The following is an 18,742-nucleotide window of genomic DNA, read 5'->3' on the forward strand; positions in this document are numbered from 1 at the left end:
AATTTACGACTTTTGGAATGAGACTAATGTAAGGTAAAGAATAACTCATTAATTAGAAGACTAATTGATCAGATAATAATAATTACAGAGAATTGATTTGATAAACTAACAGTCTTCAGTTTAATGATGCCAATGACACGACAAGTGTGTGCAAATGTAGTAAGATTAGGGAGATAAGGCAATAAATAGGCCATAGTGGCAAAATAATTACAATTTAGCAATTAAACACTGGAGTGATAGATTTGCAGAAGATGAATGTGCAAGTTGAGATAATATGGGGATGAGGTGGTTGGGTGAGCTATTTCCAGATAAGCTGTGTACAGGTGCAATGATTGGTAAGCAGCTCTGACAGCTGATGCTTAATATTAGTGAGGGAGATATAAGACTCCAACTTCAGAGATTTTTGCAATTAATTCTAGTCATTGGCAGCAGAGAACTGGAAGGAAAGGCAGCCAAATGAGGAGTTGGCTTGGGGTAAGTCTTTAAGAGCTTTGCATACCTGGATTGTATAATATTTGCCCATTATTCTTCAAGCTGCTAATTGATTTTATATTTAACTAGGCAAGTTAGTTAAGAACAAATTCTTATTTACAATGACAGCCTACACAGGCCAAACTCAGACGACGCTGGGCCAATTGTGTGCCACCCTATGGGACTCCCAATCACGGCTGGATTCGAACCAGGTTGTCTGTAGTGACACCTCTAACACTGAGCTGCAGTGCCTTAGACTACTGTGCCACTCGGGAGTCCCAGGTGAGCACAGATAGACAGCCATTTTCAAGTCTTGCCATAGATTTTCAAGGCGATTTAAGTCAAAACGGTAACTAGGCCACTCAGGGAACATTCAATGTTGTCTTGGTAAGCAACTCCAGCGTATATTTGGCCTTGTGTTTTAGGTTATTGTCCTGCTGAAAGGTGAATTTGTCTCCCAGTGTGTGTTGGAAAGCAGACTGAACCAGATTTTCCTATATGATTTTGCCTGTGCAAATCTCTATTCCTTTATTTTTATTTTAAAAAACGACCTATTCTTTGCCAATGACAAGCATACCCATAACATGATGCAGCCACCACCCTTTTTGAAAATATGAAGACTGGTACTCAGTGATGTGTTGTGTTGGATTTTCCCCAAACAAAGCGCTCTGTATTCAGGATCAAAATTGTATTTGTTTGCCACATTTTCTGCACTTACTTCAGTGCCTTTTAGCAAACATGATGCATGTTTTGAAATATGTGTTATCTGTACAGGCTTCCTTCTTTTCACTCTGTCATTTAGGTTAGTATTGTGGAGTAACTAGGATGTTGTCGATCCATCCTCAGTTTTCTCCTATCACAGCCACACTCTGTAATTGTTTTAAAATCACCAATCGTCTCACGGTGAAACCCCTGAGCAGTTTCCTTCCTCTCCGGTAAATGGGAGGACGTCTGTATCTTTGTAGTGACTGGGTGTATTGATACACCATCCAAAGTGTAATTGATAACTTCACCATGCTCAAAGGGCTATTTAGTGTCTGTTTTTCCCCCACCCATCTACAAATAGCTGCCCTTCTTTGCGAGGCATTGGACAACCTCCCTGGTCTTTGTGGTTGAATCTGTGCTTGAAATTCACTTCTCTATAATTGTGTGTGGCACAGAGATGGGATAGATCTTCAAAAAACATCTTAACCAATGTTATTGCACACAGAGCAACTTATTATATTATATCCCCATATATTTTTTGTTGTTGTAAATGTATAGTACCATTCAAAAGTTTGGACCCACCAACTCATTCAAGGGTTTTTCTTTATTTTGACTATTTTCTACATGGTAGAATAACAGTGAAGACATCAAAACTGTGAAATAACACATATGGAAAAATCGAGTAACTAAAAAAGTGTTACACAAATCAAAATATATTTTAGATTTAGATTCTTCAAATAGCCACCCTTTGCCTTGATGACAGCTTTGCACACTCTTGGCATTCTCTCAACCAGCTTCATGAGGAATGCTTTTCCAACAGTCATGAAGGAGTTACCACATATGCTGAGCACTTGTTGGTTGCTTTTCCTTCACACTGCGGTCCAACTCATCCCAAACCATCTCAGTTGGGTTGAGGTCGGGTGATTGTGGAGGCCAGGTCATCTGATGCAGCACTCCATCACTTTCCGTCTTGGTCAAATAGCCCTTACAAAGCCCAGAGGTGTGGTGGGTCATTGTCCTGTTGAAAAACAAATTATAGTCCCACTAAGCACAAGCCAGATGCAGAGATCATCCGTTCATCTACTCTGCATCTCACAAAGACCAAAAATCTCAAATTTGGACTCATCAGACCAAACGACAGATTTCCACCAGTTTAATGTCCATTTCTTGTGTTTCTTGTCAAAAGCAAGTTTCTTATTATTATTGGAGTCCTTTAGTAGTGGTTTCTTTGCAGCAATGTGACAATGAAGGCCTGATTCACGCAGTCTCCTCTGAACAGTTGATGTTGAGATGTGTCTGTGACTTGAAGTTTGTGAAGCATTTATTTGGCCTGAAATTTCTGAGAATAGTAACTTTAATGAACTCATTCTCTGTATAAGAGGTAACTCTAGGTCTTCATGTCCTGTGGCGGTCCTCATGAGAGCCAGTTTCATCATAGCGCTTGATGGGTTTTTGCTACTGCAATTGAAGAAACTTCAAATTTCTTCAAAGTTCTTCAAATTTTCCAGATTGATTGACCTTCATGTCATAAAGTAATGATGGACTGTCATTTCTCTTTACTTATTTGAGCTGTTCATAAAATTGACTTACCAAATAGGGCTATCTTCTGTATACTTCTGCACACCTGTTAATTGAAATGCATTCCAGGTGACTACCTCATGAAGCTGGTTGAGAGAAGGCCAAGAGTGTGCAAAGCCGTCATCAAGGCAAAGGGTGGCTAATTTGAAGAATCTCTAATCTAAATAATTGTCACGCCCTCTTCTGTTTCACATGTCCTTGTGATTGTCTCCACCCCCCTCCAGGTGTCGCCCATCTTCCCCGTTATCCCCTGTGTATTTATACATGTGTTCTCTGTTTGTCTGTTGCCAGTTCGTCTTGTTTGTCAAGTCAACCAGCATTTTTCTCAGCTCCTGCTTTTCTCTATTCTCTCTTTTCTTGCCCTCCTGGTTTTGACCCTTGCCTGTCTGGACTCTGTGCCTGCCTGCCTGACCACTCTGCCTGCTCCTGACCCTGAGCCTGCCTGCCGTCCTGTACCTTTGCCCCACCCCTCTGGATTATCGACCCCTGCCTACCTTGACCTGTCGTTTGTCTGCCCCTGTTGCTGTAATAAACATTGTTACTTTAACACAGAAGGCATTTGGGTCTTACCTTTTAACACTTTTTTGGTTACTACGTGATTCCATATGTGTTATTTTATAGTTTTGATGTCTTCACTATTATTCTACAATGTAGAAAATAGTAAAACTAAAGCTAAACCCTGGCATGAGTAGGTGTGTCCAAACTTTTGACTGGTACTGTAAATATTATTTAAAATGATTTTTTTTAAAGGGCTGTGAATACTTTCTGAAGGCACTGTATGTCACCAACACATGGCATACTGAGGGAAATGTACACTCATAGAAAAAAGGGTTCCAAAAGGGTTCTTCGGCTGTCCCCGTAGGAGAACTCTTTTGGGTTCAATCTAGAACACTTTTGGGTTCCATGTAGTACCCTTTGTGGAAAGGGTTCTACATGGACCTCAAAAGGGTTCGACCTGGAACAAAAAACTGATACTCAAAGGGATATCCTATGGGGACAGGCAAACAACCCTTTTAGGTTGTAGATATAACCTTTTTTTCTAAGAGTGTACTATCTTCAAATGTCAAATGCCAATTCATGTAGTGTTCTTCATTTATGTGAATATATAGTATTACTCCTCAACCTGACGTTTTTGACATAAGTACTTAAAACCGATCTGCCTGTCAAGGTTTATTAAAGGTCCAGTGCATTCAAAAACAAAATTTGCCTGTGTGTTATGTATTTTCACACTATGAGGCTGGAATAATACTGTGAAAATCTAAAAATTATGTCAATTTCATTTCAGTGTAAAAGCTGTTTGAAAAGACTACCTGAAATTTCTGCCTGTTTTGGTGGGATGGTAACATCCCGAGGCGGTAACTTACTTAATATACCAATTAAGAAAGAGAGCCACTGCTCTCTGCCAATAACAGCTAGATTTCCATTTTACCCTCCCCAATCAAACCCCTCCCAGGCACCCTAACAAAATTCTTGCTTGAGAAATTGCTCTTTGCTAAGAAGCAGTTTTTGTTTCTTGTCAACCATTTTAATCAAAAACAATCACAGTAAGTTACTATAATATTACCTAGAAATGATTTGATATTGAGATAAAAACGTCTGCTTTGGACCTTTAATGCAGTTTCTCTCTGTATCTCACCATTACTGAAATGGTTCAAATAAGTGTATGGTTTATATTCATACAGTTTGCACTGCTACCTTGCCTGTACTCATTTCATTTGCAAGCAAACCAAAACTTTCCTAGAAGTTTCTAACATTTCAGCCCAAGTCTAATTGAAACAGAAACTTCGCACAGACACAAAAAGCAGCTAATTTATTTCTGCTTCTCCGATTAACTGAATCAGAGAGAAAAATAAATAAATAAACATATAGCAAAGCAGCAAAGCTGGATGGGACAAGAACCAGTGTTCCTTCATTATTCCAGAGGACTCATGGGTATTTAAACACAACCCGACCATGACTCAGCCAATTAAGCATGCTGATTGCAGATTCATCACGGCACAGTGACACATAGGGGGCTAATCTAACACTCTCACCTCCACCCACACCCAAATCAGCCCATAGTCAGTATTAATATAGTCACTGTACTGTTACTATACTGGCATTTTTCATCATAAGCTTTCTTATAGATTCATCACAGGTACAGTGACACACAGGGGCTAGTCTGGTCCACACGTTCTGTCTAGCATCTCTCACCTCCACGTACACCCCAATCAGCCCATACTAAAATAGTACTAATAATGGTATTATAATGGTACATAGGCTTGCTATATTATATGATCATTACGGGCCCACTGAGACACAGGGGGCTAGTTTGGTCCATATACGTCACATCTTACGTATCTCACCTCGTTATCGATAATAATGCAGTTATTTTGCTGTTTTATCAAATTATTGTAGTATTGATTCATCATTGGCAAAGTGAGACCCAGGGAATCAGGTCAAAATGCTCTAATACTCCACTGATTAATGAATTGCAAAACGTGTGCGCGTGTTTACGTGCACATGTATTTATGTGTGTGTGTATAGCGATGCATGTGTGTTCAGGGATCTCATGTTGTGTGTATAGAGTCAGCCAGGATCAGGTTGAGGTCCTATGCCTGGGGAAGGAGATGCCCCATATTTAAAGTTTCAACATAGAAAATAGGCTCAAGATGGTGTGTAAGGGGTATGGGGGTAATACCTGCAGAGTGAGGCTAAAACATGGCTGCCATCAACCAAAAGAGCCAAGTCTGCCTTAAACAAGTCTTTAACCAGTGTCTCCTCAATTTCCCAGATCTGTTTATCTATTGAACTGTATAGCAACCCTACATAGTGACTTGACATGGTTATTACATATGTCTTAGCTACAGATTGTAATGCACATAATGTGATATAACTAAAGATTTTTTGAATCCATTATTGGGGGCTACAGGTTTGCCTAAACAAAACGATGCCATAGATTTTTCAACTAACCTGGTATTGGTGATACTATCTTCGTTCTCGATTTGGCCAAACATGTACGCACCTGCGTGCGTGTGTTTAACTACTATTTAACTATTCCAGAAGTCCCCACAAGAATAGTAAACAACCAAAAATGTGACCAACTGGGGACATTTTTTAGTCCCCACGAGGTCAAATGTTATTTCTAGGGGGAAAGGAAGAAAGGGAAGCGCTGCGAAGATACACAGTAGTAGATAGAAGGTGCTCTTTGGTAAAAGGGGTAAATTGGTCATCAAAAAGAAAGGAGGACCAAGGCACTCTTCATAAAATTCATTAAAATGCCTTTATTCATATTGCATGTTCAAAGGAAACAAAGTTTTAAAACTTTGTTTCCATTGAACACGCTATTCCAAGTGGGTTTACGGTTAAGGTTAGAATTAATGTTAGGGATAGAATTACTTTAGGAGCTAACCCCTAGGAGCTTAGGAGCTAACCCATACATACATCTAGCTGTACAAGATGTATGTATGTGTGTGTGTGCGCGCTCCCTGTTCACACAGTCCGTGCTATGAATGTCTGATATATCCCATGTGGCAGACCCTGTAGAACTAGAGGAGATGTCTGAAGCCCTTGCAAACACTTGCCGGGAAGAATTGTGAAACTACGATCATGACTGAACGAGGCCGTATTGACCGTAGAAAAAAGTTGCAGTACCTTCACGCAAAAATGTGGTCTTAGGAAAGGAGAAGACAACGTAGAATGCAATAGAAAGCATTGCTGTCGGTGACTTTGCACTGGCTTGAGAACAACATGCAGTCTCATAAGACAATCCTGTTGTGACAAGAGGAGCAGAGTCCTGGGTTGAGAACAACATGCAGTCTCATAAGACAATCCTGTTGTGACAAGAGGAGCAGAGTCCTGGGTTGAGAACAACATGCAGTCTCATAAGACAATCCTGTTGTGACAAGAGGAGCAGAGTCCTGGGTTGAGAACAACATGCAGTCTCATAAGACAATCCTGTTGTGACAAGAGGAGCAGAGTCCTGGGTTGAGAACAACATGCAGTCTCATAAGACAATCCTGTTGTGGCAAGAGGAGCAGAGTCCTGGGTTGAGAACAACATGCAGTCTCATAAGACAATCCTGTTGTGACAAGAGGAGCAGAGTCCTGGGTTGAGAGCAACATGCAGTCTCATAAGACAATCCTGTTGTGGCAAGAGGAGCAGAGTCCTGGGTTGAGAACAACATGCAGTCTCATAAGACAATCCTGTTGTGACAAGAGGAGCAGAGTCCTGGGTTGGGAACAACATGCAGTCTCATAAGACAATCCTGTTGTGACAAGAGGAGCAGAGTCCTGGGTTGAGAACAACATGCAGTCTCATAAGACAATCCTGTTGTGACAAGAGGAGCAGAGTCCTGGGTTGAGAACAACATGCAGTCTCATAAGACAATCCTGTTGTGACAAGAGGAGCAGAGTCCTGGGTTGAGAACAACATGCAGTCTCATAAGACAATCCTGTTGTGACCCAGCAGTCCTGGGTTGAGAACAACATGCAGTCTCATAAGACAATCCTGTTGTGACAAGAGGAGCAGAGTCCTGGGTTGAGAACAACATGCAGTCTCATAAGACAATCCTGTTGTGACAAGAGGAGCAGAGTCCTGGGTTGAGAACAACATGCAGTCTCATAAGACAATCCTGTTGTGACAAGAGGAGCAGAGTCCTGGGTTGAGAACAACATGCAGTCTCATAAGACAATCCTGTTGTGACAAGAGGAGCAGAGTCCTGGGTTGAGAGCAACATGCAGTCTCATAAGACAATCCTGTTGTGACAAGAGGAGCAGAGTCCTGGGTTGAGAACAACATGCAGTCTCATAAGACAATCCTGTTGTGACAAGAGGAGCAGAGTCCTGGGTTGGGAACAACATGCAGTCTCATAAGACAATCCTGTTGTGACAAGAGGAGCAGAGTCCTGGGTTGAGAACAACATGCAGTCTCATAAGACAATCCTGTTGTGACAAGAGGAGCAGAGTCCTGGGTTGAGAACAACATGCAGTCTCATAAGACAATCCTGTTGTGACAAGAGGAGCAGAGTCCTGGGTTGAGAACAACATGCAGTCTCATAAGACAATCCTGTTGTGACCCAGCAGTCCTGGGTTGAGAACAACATGCAGTCTCATAAGACAATCCTGTTGTGACAAGAGGAGCAGAGTCCTGGGTTGAGAACAACATGCAGTCTCATAAGACAATCCTGTTGTGACAAGAGGAGCAGAGTCCTGGGTTGAGAACATAAGTGCAGTCTCATAAGACAATCCTGTTGTGACAAGAGGAGCAGAGTCCTGGGTTGAGAACATAAGTGCTGCGGCTTTCCAAATGGAGAAGAAAACAGCAGATTAAGAGGAAAACAGCGGAGAGAAATGTGCTTGAAATCAAATCAAATTGTATGTGTCACATGCTTCGTAGACAACAGGTGTAGACTAACAGTGAAATGCTTACTTAAGGCTACTTTTCCAACAATGCAGAGTTAAAGATAAGATAATACATTTAATAAAAAATAGAAATAGTGACACAAGTATTAAATACACAGTGAATAACAAATAGAAGTAACAAGTAGAAAATAACATGGCTATATACAGGGAATAGAAAATAACATGGCTATATACAGGGAGTAGAAAATAACATGGCTATATACAGGGAATAGAAAATAACATGGCTATATACAGGGTATAGAAAATAACATGGCTATATATAGGGAGTAGAAAATAACATGGTTGTATACAGGGAGTAGAAAATAACATGGCTATATATAGGGAATAGAAAATAACATGGCTATATACAGGGAGTAGAAAATAACATGGCTATATAGAGGGAATAGAAAATAACATGGCTATATATAGGGAATAGAAAATAACATGGCTATATATAGGGAGTAGAAAATAACATGGCTATATACAGGGAGTAGAAAATAACATGGTTGTATACAGGGAGTAGAAAATAACATGGTTATATACAGGGAGTAGAAAATAACATGGTTGTATACAGGGAGTAGAAAATAACATGGCTATATACAGGGAGTAGAAAATAACATGGCTATATACAGGGAGTAGAAAATAACATGGTTGTATACAGGGAGTAGAAAATAACATGGCTATACACAGGGAGTAGAAAATAACATGGCTATATACAGGGAGTAGAAAAGAACATGGCTATATACAGGGAGTAGAAAATAACATGGCTATATATAGGGAATAGAAAATAACATGGCTATATATAGGGAGTAGAAAATAACATGGCTATATACAGGGAGTAGAAAATAACATGGCTATATACAGGGAGTAGAAAATAACATGGCTATATACAGGGAGTAGAAAATAACATGGCTATATACAGGGAGTAGAAAATAACATGGCTATACACAGGGAGTAGAAAAGAACATGGCTATATACAGGGAGTAGAAAATAACATGGCTATATATAGGGAATAGAAAATAACATGGCTATATATAGGGAGTAGAAAATAACATGGCTATATACAGGGAGTAGAAAATAACATGGCTATATACAGGGAGTAGAAAATAACATGGCTATATACAGGGAGTAGAAAATAACATGGCTATATACAGGGAGTAGAAAATAACATGGCTATATACAGGGAGTAGAAAATAACATGGCTATATACAGGGAGTAGAAAATAACATGACTATATACAGGGAGTAGAAAATAACATGGCTATCTACAGGGAGTAGAAAATAACATGGCTATATACAGGGAGTAGAAAATAACATGGCTATATATAGGGAATAGAAAATAACATGGCTATATACAGGGAGTACCAGGTAATAACATGGCTATATACAGGGAGTAGAAAATAACATGGCTATATATAGGGAGTAGAACATAACATGGCTATATACAGGGAGTAGAAAATAACATGGCTATATATAGGGAGTAGAAAATAACATGGCTATATACAGGGAGTAGAAAATAACATGGCTATATATAAGGAATAGAAAATAACATGGCTGTATATAGGGAATAGAAAATAACATGGCTATATATAGGGAGTAGAAAATAACATGGCTATATACAGGGAGTAGAAAATAACATGGCTATATACAGGGAGTAGAAAATAACATGGCTATATATAGGGAGTAGAAAATAACATGGCTATATAGGGAGTAGAAAATAACATGGCTATATACAGGGAGTAGAAAATAACATGGCTATATACAGGGAGTAGAAAATAACATGGCTATATACAAGGGGGTAGAAAATAACATGGCTATATACAGGGAGTAGAAAATAACATGGCTATATACAGGGAGTAGAAAATAACATGGCTATATACAGGGAGTAGAAAATAACATGACTATATACAGGGAGTATAAAATAACATGGCTATCTACAGGGAGTAGAAAATAACATGGCTATATACAGGGAGTAGAAAATAACATGGCTATATATAGGGAATAGAAAATAACATGGCTATATACAGGGAGTACCAGGTAATAACATGGCTATATACAGGGAGTAGAAAATAACATGGCTATATATAGGGAGTAGAAAATAACATGGCTATATACAGGGAGTAGAAAATAACATGGCTATATATATAGGGAGTAGAAAATAACATGGCTATATACAGGGAGTAGAAAATAACATGGCTATATATAAGGAATAGAAAATAACATGGCTATATACAGGGAGTAGAAAATAACATGGCTGTATATAGGGAATAGAAAATAACATGGCTATATACAGGGAGTACCAGGTAATAACATGGCTATATACAGGGAGTAGAAAATAACATGGCTATATATAGGGAGTAGAAAATAACATGGCTATATACAGGGAGTAGAAAATAACATGGCTATATATAGGGAGTAGAAAATAACATGGCTATATACAGGGAGTAGAAAATAACATGGCTATATACAGGGAGTAGAAAATAACATGGCTATATATAGGGAGTAGAAAATAACATGGCTATATAGGGAGTAGAAAATAACATGGCTATATACAGGGAGTAGAAAATAACATGGCTATATAGGGAGTAGAAAATAACATGGCTATATACAGGGAGTAGAAAATAACATGGCTATATACAGGGAGTAGAAAATAACATGGCTATATACAGGGTATAGAAAATAACATGGCTATATACAGGGAGTAGAAAATAACATGGCTATATACAGGGAGTAGAAAATAACATGGCTATATATAGGGAATAGAAAATAACATGGCTATATATAGGGAGTAGAAAATAACATGGCTATATACAGGGAGTAGAAAATAACATGGCTATATACAGGGAGTAGAAAATAACATGGCTATATACAGGGAGTAGAAAATAACATGGCTATATACAGGGAGTAGAAAATAACATGGCTATATACAGGGAGTAGAAAATAACATGGCTATATACAGGGAGTAGAAAATAACATGGCTATATACAGGGAGTAGAAAATAACATGACTATATACAGGGAGTAGAAAATAACATGGCTATCTACAGGGAGTAGAAAATAACATGGCTATATACAGGGAGTAGAAAATAACATGGCTATATATAGGGAATAGAAAATAACATGGCTATATACAGGGAGTACCAGGTAATAACATGGCTATATACAGGGAGTAGAAAATAACATGGCTATATATAGGGAGTAGAAAATAACATGGCTATATACAGGGAGTAGAAAATAACATGGCTATATATAGGGAGTAGAAAATAACATGGCTATATACAGGGAGTAGAAAATAACATGGCTGTATATAGGGAATAGAAAATAACATGGCTATATACAGGGAGTACCAGGTAATAACATGGCTATATACAGGGAGTAGAAAATAACATGGCTATATATAGGGAGTAGAAAATAACATGGCTATATACAGGGAGTAGAAAATAACATGGCTATATATAGGGAGTAGAAAATAACATGGCTATATATAGGGAATAGAAAATAACATGGCTATATACAGGGAGTACCAGGTAATAACATGGCTATATACAGGGAGTAGAAAATAACATGGCTATATAGGGAGTAGAAAATAACATGGCTATATACAGGGAGTAGAAAATAACATGGCTATATATAGGGAGTAGAAAATAACATGGCTATATAGGGAGTAGAAAATAACATGGCTATATACAGGGAGTAGAAAATAACATGGCTATATATAGGGAGTAGAAAATAACATGGCTATATACAGGGAGTAGAAAATAACATGGCTATATACAGGGTATAGAAAATAACATGGCTATATACAGGGAGTAGAAAATAACATGGCTATATATAGGGAGTAGAAAATAACATGGCTATATAGGGAGTAGAAAATAACATGGCTATACAGGGAGTAGAAAATAACATGGCTATACACAGGGAGTAGAAAATAACATGGCTATACATAGGGAATAGAAAATAACATGGCTATATACAGGGAGTAGAAAATAACATGGCTATATACATGGTATAGAAAATAACATGGCTATATACAGGGAGTACCAGTACCGAGTCGATGTGCAGGGGTACGAGGTAATTGAGATAGATATGTACTGTACATATACAGTTGAAGTCGGAAGTTTACATACACCTTAGTCAAATAAATTTAAACTCAGATTTTCACAATTCTTGACAATTAATCCTAGTAAAAAATCCATGTCTTTGGTCAATTAGGATTACCGCGTTTTTTTTAAGAATGTGAAATGTCAGAATAATAGTTGAGAGAATGATTTATTTCAGCTTTTATTTATTTCATCACATTCCCAGTGGGTCAGAAGTGTACATACACTCAATTAGTATTTGGTAGCATTGCCTTTAAATTGTTTAACTTGGGTCAAACGTTTTGGGTAGCCTTCCAAAAGCTTCCCACAATAAGTTGGGTGAATTTTGGCCCATTTCTCCTGACAGAGCTGGTGTAACTGAGTCAGGTTTGTAGGTCTCCTTGCTCACACACACTTTTTCAGTTCTGCCCACAAATGTTCTATAGGATTGAGGTCAGGGCTTTGTGATGGCCACTCCAATACCTGGACTTTGTTGTCCTTAAGCCATTTTGCCACAACTTTGGAAGAATGCTTGGGGTCATTGTCCATTTGGAAAACCCATTTGAGACCAAGCTTTAACTTCCTGACTGATGTCTTGAGATGTTGCTTCAATATATCCACCTCATTTTCCTTCCTCATGATGCCATCTATTTTGTGAAGTGCACCAGTCCCTCCTGCAGCAAAGCAACCCCCGTGTTTCATGGTTGGAATGGTGTTCTTTGGCTTGCAAGCCTCCCCCTTTTTCCTCCAAACATAACAATGGTCTTAAAAGCCAAACATTTCTATTTTTGTTTCATTAGACCTGAGGACATTTCTTCAAAAGGTACGATCTTTGTCCCCATGTGCAGTTGCAAACCGTATTTTATGGCAGTTTTGGAGCAGTGGCTTCTTCCTTGCTGAGCAGCCTTTCAGGTTATGTTGATATAGGACTCATTTTACTGTGGATATAGATACTTTTGTACCTGTTTCCTCCAGCATCTTCACAAGGTCCTTTGCTGTTATTCTGGGATTGAGTTGCACTTATCGCACCAAAGCACGTTCATCTCTAGGAGACAGAATGCGTCTCCTTCCTGAGTGGTATGACGGCTGCGTTGTCCCATGGTGTTTATACTTGCGTACTATTGTTTGTACAGATGAACGTGGTACCTTCAGGCATTTGGGCAAAAAATTCTGAGGTCTTGGCTGATTTCTTTAGATTTTCCCATGATGTCAAGCAAAGAGGCACTGAGTTTGAAGGTAGGCCTTGAGATACATCCACAGGTACACCTCCAATTGACTCAAATGATGTCAATTAGCCTGACAGAAGCTTCTAAAGCCATGACATACTTTTCTGGAATTTTCCAAGCTGTTTAAAGGCGCAGTCAATTTAGTGTATGTAAACTTCTGACCCACTGGAATTGTGATACAGTGAATTATAAGTGAAATAATCTGTCTGCAAACAATTGTTGGAAAAATTCCTTGTGTCATGCACAAAGTAAATGTTCTCACCGAATACCAAAAATATAGTTTGTTCACAAGAAATTTGTGGAGTGGTTGAACAACGAGGTTTATTGACTTGAAAAGCTATACTTTTCATGACTGTTTATTTACCACCACAGACAGATGCTGGCACTAAGACCGCACCCAGTCAGCTCTATAAGGAAATAAGCAAACAGGAAACCACTCACCCAGAGGCGGCGCTCCTAGTGGCCGGAGACTTTAATGCAGGGAAACTTAAATCAGTTCTACCAAATTTCTATCAACATGTTAAAGGTGCAACCAGAGGGAAAGATCACCTGTACTCCACACACAGAGACGCGTACAAAGTTCTCCCTCACCCTCCATTTGGTAAATCTGACCACAACTCTATCCTCCTGATTCCTGCTTACAAGCAAAAATTTAAGTAGGAACTACCAGTGACTCGGTCTATAAAAAAAGTGGTCAGATGAAGCAGATGCTAAACTACAGGACTGTTTTGCTATCACATACTGGAACATGTTCCGGGATTCCTCCGGTGGCATTGAGGAGTACACCACATCAGTCACTGGCTTTATCAATAAGTGCATCGAGGACGTCGTCCCCACAGTGACTGTACGTACATACTCCAACCAGAAGCCATAGATTACAGGTAACATTCGTACTGAGCTAAAGGGTAGAGCTGCCGCTTTCAAGGTGTGGGACTCTAACCCGGAAGCTTACAGGAAATCCTGCTATGCCCTGTGACGAACCATCAAACAGGCAAAGCATCCATACAGGGCTAAGATTGAATCATACTACACCGGCTCCGACACTCATCTTATGTGGCAGGGCTTGCAAACTATTACAGACTACAAAGGGAAGCACAGCCACGAGCTGCCCAGTGACACGAGCCTACCAGACGAGCTAAATCACTTCTATGCTCGCTTCGAGGCAAGCAACACTGAGGCATTCATGAGAGCATCAGCTGTTCTGGACGACTGTGTGAGTAAGACCTTTCTTTAAACAGGTCAACATACACAAGGCAATCTCTATTGCACTCCACACTGCCCTTTCACCCCTTGACAAAAGGAACACTTATGTGAGAATGCTATTCATTGAATACAGCTCAGCGTTCAACACCATAGTACCCTCAAAGCTCATCACTAAGCTAAGGATCCTGGGACTCAACACCTCCCTCTGCAACTGGATCCTGGACTTCTTGACGGGCCGCCCCAAGGTGGTGAGGGTAGGTAGCAACACATCTGCCACGCTGATCCTCAACACTGGAGCTCCCCAGGGGTGCGTGCTCAGTCCTCTCCTGTACTCCCTGTTCACCCACGACTACATGGCCAGGCACGACTCCAAAACCATCATTAAGTTTGCAGACGACATAACAGTGGTAGGCCTGATCACCGACAACGACGAGACAGCCTATAGGGAGGAGGTCAGAGACCTGGCCAGGTGGTGCCAGAATAACAACCTTTCCCTCAACTTAACCGAGACTAAGGAGATGATTGTGGACTACAGGAAAAGGAGGACCGAGCGCGCCCCCATTCTCATCGACGGGGTGTAGTGGAGCAGGTTGAGAGCTTCAAGTCCCTTGGTGTTCACATCAACAACAAACTAGAATTGTCCAAACACACCAAGACAGTCGTAAAGAGGGCACGACAAAGCCTATTCCCCCTCAGGAAACTAAAAAGATTTGGCATGGGTCCTGAGATCCTCAAAAGGTTCTACAGCTGCAACATCGAGAGCATCCTGACCGGTTGCATCACTGCCTGGTACGGCAATTGCTCAGCCTCCGACCGCAAGGCATTTCAGAGGGTAGTGCGTACGGCCCAGTACATCACTGAGGCTAAGCTGCCTGCCATCCAGGACCTCTACACCAGACGGTGTCAGAGGAAGGTCCTAAAAATGGTCAAAGACCCCAGCCACCCCAGTCATAGACTGTTCTCACTACTACCGCATGGAAAGCGGCACCGGAGTGCCAAGTCTAGGACAAAAAGGCTTCTCAACAGTTTTTAAGACTCCTGAACAGGTAATCAAATGGCTACCCGGACTATTTGCATTGTGTGCTACCCCCCAAACCCCTCTTTTTCGCTGCTGCTACTCTCTGTTTATCATATATGCATAGTCACTTTAACTATACATTCATGTACATACTACCTCAATTGGGCCGACCAACCAGTGCTCCCACACATTGGCTCACCGGGCTATCTGAATTGCGTACTGCTACCAACCACCCACCAACCCCTCTTTTACGCTACTGCTACTCTCTGTTCATCATATATGCATAGTCACTTTAACCATATCTACATGTACACACTACCTCAATCAGCCTGACTAACCAGTGGCTGTATGTAGCTTCGCTACTGTATGTAGCCTCGCTACTGTATATAGCCTCGCTACTGTATATAACCTGTATTTTTATTGTTGTTTTATTTCTTTACTTACCTATTGTTCACCTAATACTTTTTTTGCACTATTGGTTAGAGCCTGTAAGTAAGCATGTCACTGTAAGGTTTACACCTGTTGTATTCGGCGCACGTGACAAATAAACTTTGATTTGATTTGATATAAACTTCCGACATCAACTGTAGGTAGGGGTAAAGTGACTAGGCAACAGGATATATAATAGACAGTAGCAGCAGTGTATGTGGTGAGTGTGAAAGTGTGTGTGTGACTGTGTGTGTGTGTGGCGTCAGTAGGCATGTGTGTGCATGGTATGTGTGTGTGGGTGTATGTAGTGTGTGTGTGTGTTGGGGTGTCAGTGTATAAGTATGTGTGAGTGTGTGGGTAGAGTCCTGTGTGTGTACATAGAATAAGTGCAAGAAAGTTAGTGCAAAAAAGGGCCAATGCAGGTAGTGTGGGTAGTAGAGATTTGATTAGCTATTTAGTCATTTTGCTTAGACGTCTTATGGCTTATGGTCTTATGGTTTAGAAGCTGTTCAGGGACCTGTTAGGTCCAGACTTGGTGCATTGGTAACGCTTGCCGTGCAGTACCAGAGAGAACAGTTTGTGGCCTGGTTGGCAATTATTTTGACAATTATTTTGTCCTTCAGCCCCAGTGATGTTCTCGGCCCCAGTGATGTTCTGTGCCATACCCACTACCCTCTATAGTGCCTAGGGGTCGGATGCCAAGCAGTTGCCATACCCACTACCCTCTATAGTGCCTAGCGGTCAGATGCCAATCAGTTGTCATACCCACTACCCTCTATAGCGCCTAGCGGTCGGATGCCAAGCAGTTGCCATACCCACTACCCTCTATAGCGCCTAGCGGTCGGATGCCAATCAGTTGCCATACCCACTACCCTCTATAGCGCCTTGCTGTCGGATGCCAATCAGTTGTCATACCCACTACCCTCTATAGTGCCTAGCGGTCGGATGCCAATCAGTTGCCATACCCAGCGGTGATGCAGCCAGTCAAGATGCTCTCGATGGTGCAGATGAGCATGTTGTATGTCTGGCATGTCATATTGTAATCCTACATGATTAGCTGTGTTTTAAATATTTGCTGTTGTGGGAAGACATACAACCATTCATTTATTTGCTGGTTGTCATAAAATCACTGATTGACTTAAGAGTTGCCGATTTTGATACTGTTACACTGTCCTGTTGAACTACAGGGGTATTGAATATTACTTGCAATATTACCAGCAGGTAGCATTACTGGTAATGTGTGCCTGCGTGAGTGTGCGTGTTCAGATATTGCTGTTGGGCTGCCTAGCTGAGCTCTGCTGTTTGTACCTTGGTAGCTGTAGATGTCTCCCACGCTGTTCTGGCGCATTATGTGATGCCAGTAGGCACTGCGAGGCAGAGAAATGGACTTGGTTAACGTTGTCTGGTTGGAGTGGGTCTGAAACAGAGACAACAACAACATCATCTTCAGTGTGTTGGGCTGCGTCCCAAATGGCAGCTGACTGTCTATATAGTGCACTACTTTAGACCACTAGTTTTGATAGAGATTAGGGTGCAATTTGGGATGCAATTGTTATCTCTGGGTATAGTCACCTCTAGGGAATGCAAAGTAGGAAAAACAGCCACAGGCATTACAGGTAGCTACTGCATATTGTGGACAAATGACATGCAGTGCAAATTCACAACATTTGATCAATACCATGATATGAAATAAAACACACAAAAAAGCTAAATGTGTGTTTTAAACTACAGTCACTGCATTTTTCTCTTTCAATTATATCGAGTACATCTCTTTAGAACCTAAAAGTCCTATTTGTGGTATGATGACCCATAACCAAAGTGTCCACTGTGTTCCACAACCTCTTCATGTAATTCATGTATTTCAGTATACTCTGCAGTATTCCCATATGGAGGGAGTCCAGGAACATGGCCATATGGCCAGGGCTCATCAAGCCTTAGAAAACCATACGTAAATACAGCACACTGACCATAGAGAGAGGAAAGAAACATAGGCCATATCCACAGGGAATTTGTGTGTATGTGTGTGTGTGTGTGTGTGTGTGTGTGTACTATGTGTGTCTGTGCATGTTACCTGTGAGCTCTTCTTCATCTCTACCATCATCCTCTCATGTTGCTGTGCGATGGACAGGGTGGCTGAGTGGACTCTCTGGTAGATTATCTCTCCCTCCCGCGTCTGGAACGTAAACAGACCCTCCCCCGTGTCACACATCCTAGAGACAGGGGGGGGGGGGGTGGAGTGGGGAGGGGAGAGAGAGGGGGGAGAGAGAGGGGGGAGGGGAAAGTGGGGAGTGGGGAGGTGGACAGATAGTGGGGAGGGGAGAGAGAATGGGGAGGGGAGAGAGAGGGGGGAGGGGAAAGTGGGGAGTGGGGAGTGGGGAGGTGGAGAGAGAGTGGGGAGGGGAGAGAGAATGGGGAGGGGAGAGAGAATGGGGAGAGGAGAGAGAGGGGGGAAGGGAAAGTGGGGAGTGGGGAGGTGGAGAGAGAGTGGGGAGGGGAGAGAGAATGGGGAGGGGAGAGAGAATGGGGAGGGGAGAGAGAGGGGGGAGAGAATTGGGAGGGGAGAGAGAGTGGGGAGGGGAGAGAGAGTGGGGAGGGAGAGGGGGGGAGAGAGAGGGGGGAGAGAGAGGGGAGGAGAGAGAGAGGGGGAGAGAGAG

General features: G+C 41.3%; 1 protein-coding gene across 1 annotated transcript in view; it reads right to left on the reverse strand.

Annotated features, from left to right (window-relative positions):
- The window catches only part of dok6 (docking protein 6), an 83,389-nt gene that overhangs the window by 23,115 nt on the left and 41,532 nt on the right, over positions 1 to 18,742 (reverse strand). The window contains exons 6-7 of the mRNA XM_036935154.2: positions 18,160 to 18,298; positions 17,397 to 17,505 (exon numbers count right to left, since the gene is read on the reverse strand). Of these exons, the coding sequence (XP_036791049.1) occupies positions 17,397 to 17,505; positions 18,160 to 18,298 (248 nt within the window). The remainder of the gene's footprint in view (positions 1 to 17,396; positions 17,506 to 18,159; positions 18,299 to 18,742) is intronic.

Source organism: Oncorhynchus mykiss, chromosome 11 (genome assembly GCF_057628025.1).
Source record: "Oncorhynchus mykiss isolate SJ-2025 chromosome 11, ASM5762802v1, whole genome shotgun sequence".
In the NCBI taxonomy this organism is placed as follows: Eukaryota; Metazoa; Chordata; class Actinopteri; order Salmoniformes; family Salmonidae; genus Oncorhynchus; species Oncorhynchus mykiss.